Here is a 14,489-nt window from a genome sequence, read left to right as displayed (position 1 = left end):
TAATTAAGGTGTAGGATTTCACCATGCAGATTTCTGAGGCCTATTAGAACTGCTCTGATAATATTAAACAAGACCAGACTTCACTTTCATGATATTTCCAAGGCTACCTTAACTTCCCTTCAAAACAAACAAAGCAAGTTCCTCCTAGCTCAGACTAAAATACCTTAGTTGTGTTTTATATATAAGAAAAAGAGCACTTTGGTTCATCTGAAGGTCACCTTTAACAGAAAAGCCTCAGTTCTGCCAGAGCAAGCCTTCACCTACAGTAGACTATCACAATTCAACACTTTGTGTAATACAGCTTTCTTAACAAGGGGTGTTTGCAGCAATCTGAAGAAAGTAAGTGGCTACCTTACATACATTTCTGAGCAGACAATTTTGCAGCTGAGGGCAACTGAAAGTGTAGTCTAATTTGAAGAGTGACTTGGTAAAGATGGCAATGTGTGGCTCCACATTTATTGTCTCTCACTGGCTTCTGGATTGAACTTACTGCTTACAAATGAAATTATTTTTATTTCTACTTAACACTCCTCCACGTAAACTCAATTGAAAAGCTTTAAGTCAAGCTGCGCTCTTTTTGGCCCATCTATCATCTAATGAAGACTGTGTATGGAAGATGCAAGTAGGAAGCTCTAAGATAGGCATAAGGTTTGAGGACAACAGGTCAAGCTCTCTACTAGTGTAAATGAGTATCACTTGTCTACCTTCAGGGGGGACAGTCCTATTTGCGGATATGGGTAAATGAAGACCCATTCTTAAAATGGGAAGCTAAGTAACTGGCCTGCTGGCGATAAAGAATCAAAGGGAATTAAAATAATTCTCCCCAGCCCGTGCTGTTTCAGACAGCAATGAAAAGGTAGTATGATTATTACTAATACAGGACTGTAAATGGAGCCTGAGAGCAGAAAATGTCTTAAATAAGACTATGTCATTCTCCTACAGGCAGACAGGAGTAAAAATACAGACTGATGTGAAGATTTCACAACACAGATATTTGACCAAGAAAATATATTTCTTCTGGTTTAATGTTTGGGCCCTAACACCAATACAACATATTTCTCAATGACAAAAATCCTGTAAACCACAAAACATAAGGACACAGGATTAAAAATGTTCAAGACAGAAGAAGAACCCCCCCCCCCAAAAAAAAAAAAATATATATATATATATTAAGGCCACCTGTACATTAGTGAAATGCACAGTCACCACAGCCAAACAGGATACATACCTCATTAATATTACATACAATAAAACATACATATATGTATAATATATACTTGATCTTAACTCTAGAGCTGTAGAAAATAACCTAAAGCCTTTGTGGCCAGCCTACATCTAGCCTGAATTCCAGCAGCTCCTAGTAATGCAAGTCAACAGGATTGCAGAGGGAAACAGAGGTCCCCATGTAGATCCCTATCAAAGTCATGACAGGATTCTGAGGAAAGTGCTTCCAAGAAGGGGAGAAAAAGAAAATATTGAAGGACAAGTTGCCAAGGTTTTAACCTGAGACCTAACAACAGCCACAGACATTTGTTTAATGTTTCAGGTGCTCATTAGTGTCAAGCCCCTGTAGCAGCCTCCATACTGTCTCTCTATACTGCAGCTGGCTAAAGGTAGAGTTATATACCATCCTAATGAGCCACAAGGAGGGTGATGTGTGTCGTTGGTTTCTGTTTCAATCTAAGTGTAAAAGCTTTGCAACAGCTTCTGATTCTGCTGACATTTAATTAGCTGGTGTCATTTTGATGCCATAGCCTGTCTCATCACGATGATAACTACAAAACAACATGTGGAGCATAAAAGTTATATGAGAAGTTTCAGGTCTGGCAGCCAAGGATACGAGTCCCCTGACAGTCACGGTTTCTGGGACTGGTCCCCATTAGCCCCTTGTTTTGGCACTGCTATCAGCAAAAGCTTTGCTGTTATGAGAGAGATGCAAAATAACAAAAAAAAAAAAAAAAAAAAAAAAATGAAAAGCTACAAACCTCAGCAAAGCCTTGCAAAAAAAATGCATCCTTGAGATCTAAAAATTTTACCTGTCCTGCACAAGGGAGCATTGTTATGGCACTAACTCAGAGCTATTCATCCTGAAGGACAGAAGGACAGGTTTACCATGAAGGATAGGTCTGATAATCCTCTGAATTCAAAAGGTAGCCCCGTTTATTTAAGTATATAAGGTATTTTTCATCAATTGCCATCAGATGCTTGGGAAGGCTATCTCTAGGAATACCTGACAACTGTTCCTTAGAGATTGCTCACATCAGCTGCAAAATTTGAAAATTTTCCTTGCTATAACAAAACCTGTCTGATCTATATATCCACTCAATATAACCAGTGATACTGGTACAGTACATCCATTTACACCTGACAATCTCAGACCTTTTTGTATTTAGGTCTTTTTTTCCAAAATCCTGCACTAGCACACTAAAGGCACCACTTCTTTAGGGTGCACCAATCAGAGATTTATAGAATGAACCAACCTATTCTGTTCTTGGAAGAGAATCAACTTAAGATCTTTGTCTGCAGAACCTAGGCACAACCTAATGCTTTATAAAGATAGAGGCTTATGGGGCTGTTTTTGAGCAAAGGAGTTTATCGGAGGATTGGCAAAAAGAGGCAATGTTGATCAGCAGACTTAAAAATTCACTGAACAATGCAGTTGCAAGATCTCAGCTCTTCTGGCAGATCCTTTCTGGAGCCAAAAGGTACTTCCCAACTGGATGAGGATAAGCCTATCTTTCAAAGCAAAGTGGTCTGGGAACTCACAGTTCCCATAAGGAAAGGGAGATCTCTTTTAGGTAACTGTTATGGACCCCTAAAACACCATACAGGGAGAAGGGAGAAGGGGAAAGAATGTTCTTACAAGACTTTTCCACTTGGATCCTGTTTCCACTTTTTCCATATTATAACCACGATGCTATTGTTTTAGCCAATTAATGCCCTCTGCAGAATGCGGGGGTTGTAACTGGTTCCACCTATTCCCTATCCTGAACAGCATTCTAGGTGTTTCTTTGCTTACAGAAGGTGCTTGGAAATGCACACTATTAAGTAAATAATTTCTGTCTTCTTCATTCTGTCTTCTTCATCAACATTTCTTTTTGAACAGTCACATTTCACCCTAAATTTATCCCTTACTACAGTCACACTTCCTTATGCAGAATACTGTTTTTCTGCCTGGGACAATCCTACCAGTTCAGAAAGCTTTGGATTTTCATACCAAAGGACAAGCTACAGGCAGTGATCCTATCTCCTATATAGAGGAACATATTCACAGTAATAATTCTCGTGCTCCCCAGATATTGAAGCATGGAAAATCTGTTCACATCATTTCAAGCAAGGTCTTGCCATGAAATCCTTTGTCCTGACTTGAATTGTATGCAGATCAAGACAAACAGAAGCATATGAGAATTCACATTTAACTTATAGCACATATTTTAATAAATGCATTTTATTCTGTGTGCACACATACAGACACACAAAAGAAAAAGAGTAACAAGGGTCTAAGGTAATCTATCTAAATGTCAAAATACAGCCAAGTGAAGGAAAGCCAACAGCTGCTTCACACTACAACACCAAAAATAACTACACATAAACAAAACCTCTAAGCCTTCCAATACTCCTCTCTCCCCTCCCCCAGCTGTATCAATTATAATATGAAAGCTCTTCCTGCCTCAACAATCCAAACAATCCATAATATTAGCAGCACAAGAAACTTTATTTGAAATATATACATTAGCATGATCTCTTTAAAAGGCTCTTGGAGTACTGATGTGCTCAGGGATTATGCACTTCTCAACTGTCAACTGTATTACCCATTAAATGCCAATTTTCCTCATTAGTAAAGTATCTGGGATCAAGCGAGCATAGGAGGAAAACCAGTGTAGCAGTTAAAGAAAAGCACTGGGGATCAAGCAAGCTGTCTTCTCTTCCCATGATGGCTAAATGACTTGCTGTCTACACCTACTTCTGGCTTGGTGCCTTCATCTCTAAAACTTGCTAATACCACCTACTCTATGAGAGGGGGAAACAAAATTAACTAAGCTTTTAACTACTCCAAAACCTACAAAAGCCTAAGCTAATACTTTAAATACGTCCAGAATTACTGTTATTATTGTCATTTATCTGTTCTGCCATAGCATGTAAGAGCCCAGATCCACATGGTTCTAGGCACAGCGTTGATGCAGAAAATAAAGTGGAAGGTACAGACAGCACGATAAGCAGAAAGCCACAGAAACAAAAGTTTTCTGTTTCATAGAAACTTACATATTTGGACAGCTACCTTTAAAAAACACACACACACACAAAAAGCCTTAACTTTCTCCTTAGTTAATATATTGTATGCAAGTCTCATTATCAAACAAATCCTATGTCAGGTGTCAAAAAAAACCTAACTTCTAAAAATAAAAAATACAGCCTGTAGTGCATTAGTACTTCCAAACTATAAATCCATGCCATTAATTATTACCAATAATATTGTAAATTAAAAATTACCTAGTTAGCAAATATTCTTCATGTGCATACACCAGTATGCAGTATACTATATGAAGTAAACATGGCAGTAAGATTACTTCTATAAAGTTTGTCATATTTGATAAAGAAATATTGATTTTTCTATTAACGTACTTTGTAAAGAAAACATATATGGCTGAATGACTTTTTTTGCTCAGTACATTGAAAATTAGCACCCGAAGGGAAGGAGTATGACGTCTCCAGTTGCTACAGAATACTTAGTAGTACATGCAACTAGAACCTTACAAGTCATAGCAAAATCCTGCTTCTTTTACCCGTTTGCTTTTAAGAATTTATCAATGAAAGGGAACTTCCAACGTTGTTAGTTTATGAGAATATAAACTAGATCAAGCTTGTGTTTATTTATGCCATATACCTGCACTGATAGCAACAAGCAGTGTCAATTTCTTCTAACTTTATAGGATGGAAGAAATGTTTTTTCAGTAAGTCTTAGGGCCATTAGGAAATTATCATATTTATGTAAGTAGTTTTTATACTCCCTTGGGATTTCAATAAAATTTTAGCTTAACCTCATCAAAACCCCTCATATTCAGCTGGAGGCTACAATGTACTGTGGAATTTCAAGACCTATGTTCCTTCTCCAGCAAGGCATTTAAGCATGTGCTTAAAATTAAGCATTTGAGTAAACATTTTGCTCATCTGAGAGTCTCAGAACATGCATCATGAAAGGGATGCCACACTAGGTCAGTACTTCCATACTCCCGTAAAAGCTTTGAGAACCTGAAGGATATTCGCAAGGCATTGAAAATTTTGTTGTAGTACCATAACTTGCTTCCCTACTGCTTACCTACTCACATCCTTCTAGATCAAGGACATGTCTACACAGTTCTACAGGCAGATGAAAATGCATTCTTCCCAAGCTGCAAGCTGACTAGAAGCTATGCAAATTTATTTAATGTTCTCTGAGCCACATGAATACACCCCTGCTGAAAGGTACAGTGCATTAGCTAGGGCTTCATGCCTGATTTAGAGAGTTTGCAACTAGCAGAAAAACACAGAGAAACACTCTAAAGTATATATTGTTAACAGAAGTACATATATACATACATGCAATCTATAGAAGCCTGTGATTATAACTACTGCATTTTCTTATGAACTTCATAGAAATACTACTAACTCCTATAGAGCTTTTTTAGTTTACAAACTGCTGAAATACTTTTTTATAATTAACAGCTGGGAAGCTCAAGCAGTCATCTGAAAAGCCAGAGGATTTAGTTGGCCTTTTAAGGATTTCATTTTTTTAACCATTTAAAAACTTGATTCTGCTATTCACCTCTTGTGCAGAAGCATTAGACTAAGTATTCAAGTGTTCTGTGCTACTATGTCAAAAGCTTTTGTAAACTTTACAGAGACATCAGATCAAGACAAAGTCTCTTTGACGATGGCCTTCCTAGCTTTGTATAAAAAAGCATAGCCTGCTTTAACAGGATCTTTTAAAAGGAACAGCAATAAAAACACCACAGCAATTACTCTCGACTGAAGCTTGAAAAGAAGAGGTATAAGAACTAATGGAACTATCTGTAACATACCACTGGTATTCACCTGAGACTACTGTAAGAAATTAGGAATGTCAAGTTCAAGATTTGGCTCTGAACATGACATTTGAACAAGACAAAGAAAAAAAAAATCTTCTCCATGGATTTTCAAGAGAACTGTGGCCAGTCTTTAGCAATAACAAGCTTATTTTTCCAGGATGTAAGCTCATGCACCAGCTTGTGCTTGAGGCTGCAGAAGAGCTACATCTGGAATGAGTCCCTGCCCTAAAGCCAGGCTGCAGATTGAAGGTGCAGTTTAGGGTAAGTTCATCATGGATAATCCAGTTCTTCTTTTAGTGCTGCTCCATTCTCTGCTCGTAATACATTGAACAGGAAAAGTAGGGAACAGCAGTATCCAGACAGTCCTAAAGCCAGTGCAAGGTGAGCAGCACAGCTACTGCATGTCGCAGGCTAGAGGTAAAGGGAAGGAGGACATAGAAAGATTTGGAAGAGAAGTGGTAACTGTTATGACATGGCATATTTAACAGTCAGTATCTTACCATTGTGTCCCAGGCTATCTGTGTCTGCCTGTGTGTGTGTGTATGCATGTGCATGCATGTGCCTGCATGTGCATTTGGGGTGGGGGCTGAGAGGGTGTAATGGATATTTAATAACAGAAATCTCAGCCTTGCTTGTAAAATATTTAAAAGTTTCTATGCACTGTGTGTCAAACATTTACAAGAATGCCTTTTGCTTCTGGTAAAATCAGCCACAGGAAGGGCAAGAAAGGATGTAGTGGTGGCAAAATGCAGAACTCACCAGAGCCCTGAAAGTGCAACAACAAAAACTGAAAGTCTAGGCTCACCAAAATAAACTGTCTGTGTTTGAGGGCTCTAACAGAAAAAGAGGAACTCTTCATCTGCTAATACAGAGGGACCGAAAAGCTGTAACTAAAGCAAGTGGTCACATGCAAGTGTCAGGAAAGTGACCGAAGATCCATGCTGGTTGTAGGAAAAAAAAAAAAAAAAAAAAAAAAGTCAGATGGACTGTGAAACTGTAAGGACTACAGCAAATACTTGTTATGTAAATTAGGTTGGTTAAACTGAGTGGAAGGCCCAGACACCAGTAAGCCCCTCAGACACAGCAAAGCAGAAAAGGGCGGTTAGAATGGAACCAGAAAAGGAACCCAGCAACAATGGCTTTACTGAGGAGGGACCAAGTTCACATCAGAATAAGTAAAAGGGCACACGTGGAAAGAGTTTGGGGTCAAGGATCAGCAGTTCTGTGCCAAGAATCATAGCTTTTCATTAGCAGAGGAGAGGGAAAGACCCCAGATTGCCTGCCCTTCCATTGCTCTGTTTTGATATGGGGCTTGACACGGCTGCAAAGCCATTGTAAACAAACACATGCACTGTATTATGGAAAGATGATGAAAACAGTAATTTTTGTAAAAATATGGTAATTTTTTACAGCATACAGAGCCAATCATGCAATTTAATTCTACAGAACAAGAAGTAGCACAGTAAATTGCTGTCATGAGCCTTACACAACCCAAACACCCACTACAGATGAAGCATTTGGAACAGCTATGGAGGGGTTGATGAGCTTCCCTGGAATGTGAATACTTGTCTAGGGACAGAATTCACTCTACATCTCAGCTAACTAGTGTACCCTTAGTAGTAACCTCTCTGGTAAAATGACCCCAGCAGTCACTACATATATAGTTTTAGGTTTATATTATATTCCCCAAAATTTATTTGCCATTGACATGAATGCTGCTATGTCATTTAACACAAGCTGTAAGCAGAAGACAAAAAATACTGACATTTTGGTTTGGCAGACATTTACATTTTCATTATAAGCATTGATACATGGAGTAAATAGTCATAGAATGTAAGGAGCTACAGATACTTTCCAAAAGTACTGTGATCTTTGATGGGTGTCTTATGTACAGACCTACATACAAAACAAGAGTTGAGCATGGTCATCCATAACAACATAATAATAATAAGACTTACTTAAATGTTCTACAAGCACGTGAGCATAATTCAGTTTTTTTTTCCATTCCTTGCTTCAAAGAAATGTTGCATAATACTAGTGTAACTAAAGATTGTTTTCCTCTCTTTTTCCATTAAGTATTTAATTCCTAAAAACGCTTACGTATAATGAATAAACTGAAAACACTTAACAAGTATAATAATAAAGAACACTCCCTTTATTTCTGTTTATCTCTTCTTACTTCGTAAAAATGTTTTTTAAAAACACATCCCCTTCTGAAATACCAAATGCTATCATTTATGATATAATCAAGAAACATGTGGTCTTTACTTTTTTGATTAAAAAAATCTTTCAGTCAAATCTCTTAATGTGATTGAAAAATTAAGAAACTATTTTTGATACCAACTGCTCTGAAAAATGAGTATCTCGTTAAACAAAAACCATCAGTGTACATTCTGTCTTTTCCATGAGAGAAGAAAAAGCTTGAGGGCACAACATAATACTGATGAAAACAACAGTAAAGAGGACCAATTATTCTTATTGGCTGAGTAATTATATATTAAAATATATCTATTATATATATAAATATATGTATTTTTATATATGAAGTATATTATATATAAAAATATATCTAAAATAATGTCAATCTTTTCAAGTTCACTTGATACCACTACTGAAGCTACTAATTAGAATATAGAAATAATAACTTGTTTTATGATTCGATTGATATATATGATCTGTTAAAGAAAGACAAAGCTATATGTACATTAATTGCTTGCTCTACATTATTATTTCACATAGATAGTACCTACCAAATTCCTCAGAGTGCCTACGCTTACAGTGAGACTGCTTACCTGTCCTGCTATTAGCAGCTTTCCAGCTAATGTCATGTTGTACACAAACGTGAGACAGAAATCACAAGAAAGGATTTTTGATCAGACAAGTTTTGTGTGGAATTTAAGCATTTAATACTTTTCTGCAAGCGGTTGCACAAGTAAAGACATACCTGATGTGCCAAAATATAGATGTTATGGCCAACATCTTTTGGGGAGATGCCATCATCTCCATTCTCCTCCTCATGGTCACATTCTAGGCCTTGGTTATACGCATTCTTCATCACATCCACCTGCAACACAACCCAAACCAAGGAGAGATCAAATAACTGTCATTCTCAGGGAAAAAGCACACGGTGTTTGAACACATTCACTTTGTTCAGCCCAAGCTTGGATGGGTGCCGTGCAGTTCTAAAAGAAGAGTGAGCAGCCTGGGAAACACTTTCTGAATAAAGAAGAGCTTGAAGTATTTATGAAGCTCCAAACTGCTACACTTCTTGTCAGCAAAACCGCAACCGTGAGAAAGGAACAGGAACATTGAGTCTTTTTGAGAAGGTATTTTCACAGATGTTTTAAAGACAGATCAACAGGTAGCACAGGTAGTGCCTTTTGGCACTTACAGTGTAGGCGCGATCCCTCTGTGGATAAAGCAGGCTGCAATGCAACTCAGAGCTCTCCTTATAGTTTTTAAATAAAAACAAACAAACAACAACAACAACAACAAACAAACAAACAACAAACTAAGCCAAAAAGGAAAGGAAGGGCACTGGGGTAATTCCAAACAAGGGGAAAAATCCTCCATTTCCCAGGAAGGGCCTGATCCTGCTGATGCCCACAGATCTCCCCACAAAACAGGTTTTCCAGTCACCGTTGTTACATGGTCCATTTGTTTGGAAACAATTTCTCCAGACTTCCAATCTATTTAACATTCTTGGAGACCTATACAAATATCACATCTATTCCAAAACACAGCAATAACTGTTTATAACTTCTGTTGTTTGTTCGTGAGACATATATAAATGCACATGCACACATTTCTGTTAGCACTGTTTCACAACTGTACAAACTTAATTTCCCAGCCCATGACAAAGTATACTTGAAGACAGTCTACCAGAGTATGATAATTTAGTTAAGAAACAATTACAGGAAAGTGCTTGGAATGGATAAAAATAATGAAGCTGTAAAGACTGAAATCATGCATGCTTGATCGTTTTGAAGTACTTTTGTGAATTAGTATTATCCTGATACATTGTGTCACTATATGCCGCCAACACTCTTCAGCCTAGATGCAGATAATTTTAAAACATTTTAATGACAGATTTTTTCAGCCAAAAGATTTATGAATATTCAGAAGTTTTCTCACCAGTTCCCTTGGTCTCATGTTGAAAAGGATTCTTTCCGCATTCTCACTGTCATGCCTGCTTTCCATAATAGCTAGCAAGAGCTTGGAGGCATTGTTCTAAAGATACAAAACCAAGTTAATGCAAATTTAAAATCTATTTCATGGATTAACGATCCTTGCATTTGTTTGAATTGAGATTACCAGGACCACTTTTTTAGTGGATAAGATTTTAGACTACTTGCATCTTTTATTCTACTGACATATTTAATAGGGCTTTTCTCCCATTTTAATGTCAGCATACTGTAAGACTAACTAACCCAACAAGCTATATTTGAGGAAGCATTTTAAATATTAAAAAAAATCTGACTTAAATACATAGTTCTGTTCTATACTGTGCACAACAAATGAAATCCCATTTCCTTTTCTTATTGCCCACCTAGCAATTTTTGTCACAGCATTCTGTTAAAACAATACTCAGCAGAGGTAATTACAAAATGTATTAGACAAAAGGTTTCATCATTCAGGCAGGTTTTCTTCCTCTCTGTTTTTTCTAAACCCTAATTCATTATTATTTGAAGGACTGTAAAATAAACTGCTTTCATACATTCCTGGAATTTTGTTTCACTATCATATATTCTTTGGAGAATGTATAAAGATATCCTTCTCTCTGTCAACAGGCTGCTTTTAACTGAGATCCCTCACACAGATTAAATATTGTGAGCTTCAGCAGCACTAACCCAATAGTGCTTTAGACTTTGTAGACTTACTTACAGTCTTACTGCCAGTTAGATCAATTGTTGTGAATAGGAGCGAAAGAATGGTTTTGGAGGTTTAAGCACCTTAACAGGCCTCACTCAGTGCACAACACTTCAGTTCCTAGCTCAGCCAGAAGCTTCCTGTGTGATTCTGGATGAGTTGTTTAACTTCTCTGTAACTCAACACCTTGCTGGAGGTGGTGGTACAAGAGTTAAACCTGTTCATATCTGTAAACTGCAGAGACACCATGCCCACATTCACCTGTTTGGTTAGGCTTCTTAGCTACTGACTGCTTTCTGGCACAGTGTGTTTGCCTTGGTCCACATGTTGCATGTACCATGGGGGAGCATCCCCTCATCACTCTCCACAGCAGACTGAGCTGTTTGAATACATGCACGTAGACTGCAGTACCATGGTACAGGTAAGAGCTAGTAAAACTCTAAACCCATTATACAACCTTGTTCTCAGCTGCTTATTGTCAAATCCTAGCAATTCAAACTGAAATTTCTCACAGCGAGGGTGAGCCTCAGATAATTAGAAAGGACAATTTCACAGGGAAAGGGTTCAGCTGCTTTTGGGACTGAGGAAAAAATAAAAATAAAAAAGTTGTTATTTTCTGCATGTTCAAGGAACTTCTGTTTTAAGCAGTCTTCGTATCTCCAAGTTTTGATAGCAGAGCTGAAAATGTGGGGCACTAGAGGCCAAGGTAACATAATAATTCAAGTTGTAGTCCCCAGAGAACCCAGACAAATTTGTCCAACTGGTAAGTATTTTTTAAATTATGATTTGAATACTGCACTGTAGAAACTTTCTAGAGTTTCACAACTAAAAGTCCACAGGCTTTCTTTTTGTTAGGCACAGAATCTCAATATCAGGCAGGTTGGACCACAAAGTCATGTGTTCAAGGTTCACCTCTGACTGATCTTTTCAGCAGCCCCAGCCCTTGCTCAAAGCCCCTGCACAGGGCCATGTGAAGCTGAGGTCTAAATACCTCCAAAGAAGGAGACCTCACAGCCTTCCTGGGCACCGGTTCCCAGCTTGATGACCTTCACAAGAATTTTTTTATTATTATTTTTTTTTTAATCTAATTAGAATTTCCCATACTCCAGCTTGTGTTCATTGTCCCTCACCCTTCCACTATCCATCTCCAAGAGAACTCTGGCTCTACCTTTTCTGTGCTACTCCTGTGGTGGTTGCATCAAGAGGTCTCCTTGAAACCAGCTCTTGTGCAGGCTGAACCTCTCACCTCATACATCAGTTTAACAGCACTCCACTGCAATTACTCCAGTACCTCAATGCCTTTCCCACACCACAGAGCACCAAAATAAGCAAGGTACTTCAGATACAGTCTAGTGTCAAACAAAAGTGAAAGATCACTTCTCTCAACCTGCTGGCTGCACTCTCCCAAATACAGCCCAAGATGTGGTTGGGTTTCTCTGCTGCAAGGGTATACTGCTGATTCATGCTTAACTTCTCAACCAGGACAACCATCTCTTTCTACAAAGCTGCTTCTCAGTCATTTAGTCCCCTGCCTGGACTATTGCATGGGTTAATCCACCCCAGATGCAGGAGTTTGTGTTTTCATTTTTCCAAGTTCATGAGGTTCTTATCAGATTATTTCTCCAGCCTGACAAGGTACCTCTGAATAGTATGCTCCAGCATGGGGAACAACAGATACTTCCGAGCAGTTTCCGGTCTGTGTTTGCTCATAGGTACTTGCCTAGGTTTATGGAACATGGAGGGAAGGACTGCCTGCTTTGAAAAATGTTGAAAGAAGAACTTGGATAAAAGGGAGACTGAACAGGGACTAAAGTTTATTGGAGGAAAACACAAAATGGAACAGAGGGAGTAAGGATGAAGGTAGGACTGACTAGGAAAACACCTGAAGCCAGCGAACGAAACAGAAACTATGTCCTAAGTCTGCTGTCATAGCTCCCAGCTTTGGGTGGGTTTCTGAAATAAGAAAACCATACTCTTGTGGAGCAGCACTTGGAAGCCAGACAAGATGCACACAGGCAATTCAAATAGCACTTTTGTGTGCGACTGAATTAAGCCTAGAGTATCTCATGGGCAGCACAAAAGGAAATATCTAGTACTGAGTCTCAGAGAATGTGTGAAAATGAGAAAAAGATATGAAAATGCATGAGGAGAACTCGATACAACTATATTAAGACAGCTGGATAAAGAACTGGAGGATTGTAGGATTAAAAGTCAGCAGCAGATGAAAAGGAAAGATGGAAGGAGAGTGGAAGAATAGAATGAGGATTTGTACATGACTGGGGAACTAGGACCTTCTAGGAGAGGCGACTGGGAGTTGAGTGAAAAGCCAGGAGAGAGAAGACTGAGCTTGCAAACAAAAAATGAGAAAAGGACAAGGAACAACGGATGAGATCAGACTGGGACTGGCTGAAGGATAATGGGATGCCATATGAATTTTTCCATAGCCACCCTTTTGTTTCTGAAATCAAATCAGGACTGTCCACTGGAAAGGTCTAGACAGATTCTTCACCTTGCAACCTACATGGCAAAACTTGAACGTGTACATTGAATGGCATCAGGGGGAAGGAAAAGACAGAAAGTGAGACTCCTAACAGGGTGCTGCTCTGAAAAACTGGATGCTTCTATTCTGCTGCAGAGTTCCTTTACAATGGTGAGTGACCAAGTCAGTTGTGGCAGCATTGGTATGATCTCAGAATGAGAAAGGAAGGGGACAAGACAGGCTATCAGGAAGCTTGAGAAGTAAAGAGTGGAAACAGTGTAAGGAGGCCTCAACCTATTCACTCATAGCTGAGAAGGGCTTTGAAGCAGTGCAGGCAATCCTAAGGGTGGAGAGAATCCTACTGCAGCTTCTATGAAGCGAAGAAAGGTAAAGGGTGGGTTGTTCTTACTATCATTAATAGCCAGCTTCTTGCTACTGACTCAGAAAAAGTGGTGTGCCTAGAAGTACGGCAAGCAGGCACATCCTCTAGGTTTTTGCCCAAAAGAAGGAAATTTCTGACTCATAAGTCACTTTCTCCTTCCCCTTCTCTATCTGATCACCTACAGCTGACTTTGAGATGCTCCTTCAACCACTTGTTTCTCATTTTCTGCATGCTTTGAGACCATGAAACCCTGGTTTCTATTCCCAGATATCAGTGGTGAAAAGAGGTCCAATACTTTGAAAACAGAATATAACGTTCTTCAGAACATATTAGTACTATGAAGAACCAGTCCCCAGTTGCTACAAAATGGATATCCCATTTTTCTTTTCCTGGGTTCCCATTTCATCTTATACAGTATTACAAGAAAAGCCAAAAAGACATTTATTAGTCTCTCCACCCTTTTCCACGGAATTGCATGGGCTACTAGACTGACAATGTCTCTTCATCCTGCCACTATTCAGAGTGGCAGATATTGAGGTCATATGCTGTCCAGGTCTTAAATACTAGTCAGTAAGAAAGGCCGGGAGAGTCATACTCGTAATAACAAAAGACGGAACAGAACATTGGACATCTGTTCACTCAATGAACATTGTCTATACGGCTCACCAAATGATTCAGGAGTCCAATGGAAAAT

At 38.6% G+C, this 14,489-nt stretch overlaps 1 protein-coding gene across 10 annotated transcripts in view; it reads right to left on the bottom strand.

Annotated features, from left to right (window-relative positions):
• The window catches only part of ITPR2 (inositol 1,4,5-trisphosphate receptor type 2), a 281,796-nt gene that overhangs the window by 59,230 nt on the left and 208,077 nt on the right, over window positions 1-14,489 (bottom strand). For all 10 annotated transcript variants that reach the window (XM_035321243.1, XM_035321209.1, XM_035321166.1 and 7 more), the window contains 2 exons: window positions 10,200-10,295; window positions 9,010-9,129 (listed from right to left, as the gene is read on the bottom strand). In XM_035321243.1, the coding sequence (XP_035177134.1) occupies window positions 9,010-9,129; window positions 10,200-10,295 (216 nt within the window). The remainder of the gene's footprint in view (window positions 1-9,009; window positions 9,130-10,199; window positions 10,296-14,489) is intronic.

This window comes from Oxyura jamaicensis, chromosome 1 (assembly GCF_011077185.1).
Source record: "Oxyura jamaicensis isolate SHBP4307 breed ruddy duck chromosome 1, BPBGC_Ojam_1.0, whole genome shotgun sequence".
NCBI classification, from domain to species: domain Eukaryota; kingdom Metazoa; phylum Chordata; class Aves; order Anseriformes; family Anatidae; genus Oxyura; species Oxyura jamaicensis.
The sequence above is the reverse complement of the archived record's forward strand: the minus strand, read 5'-3'. Positions and strand labels throughout refer to the sequence as shown.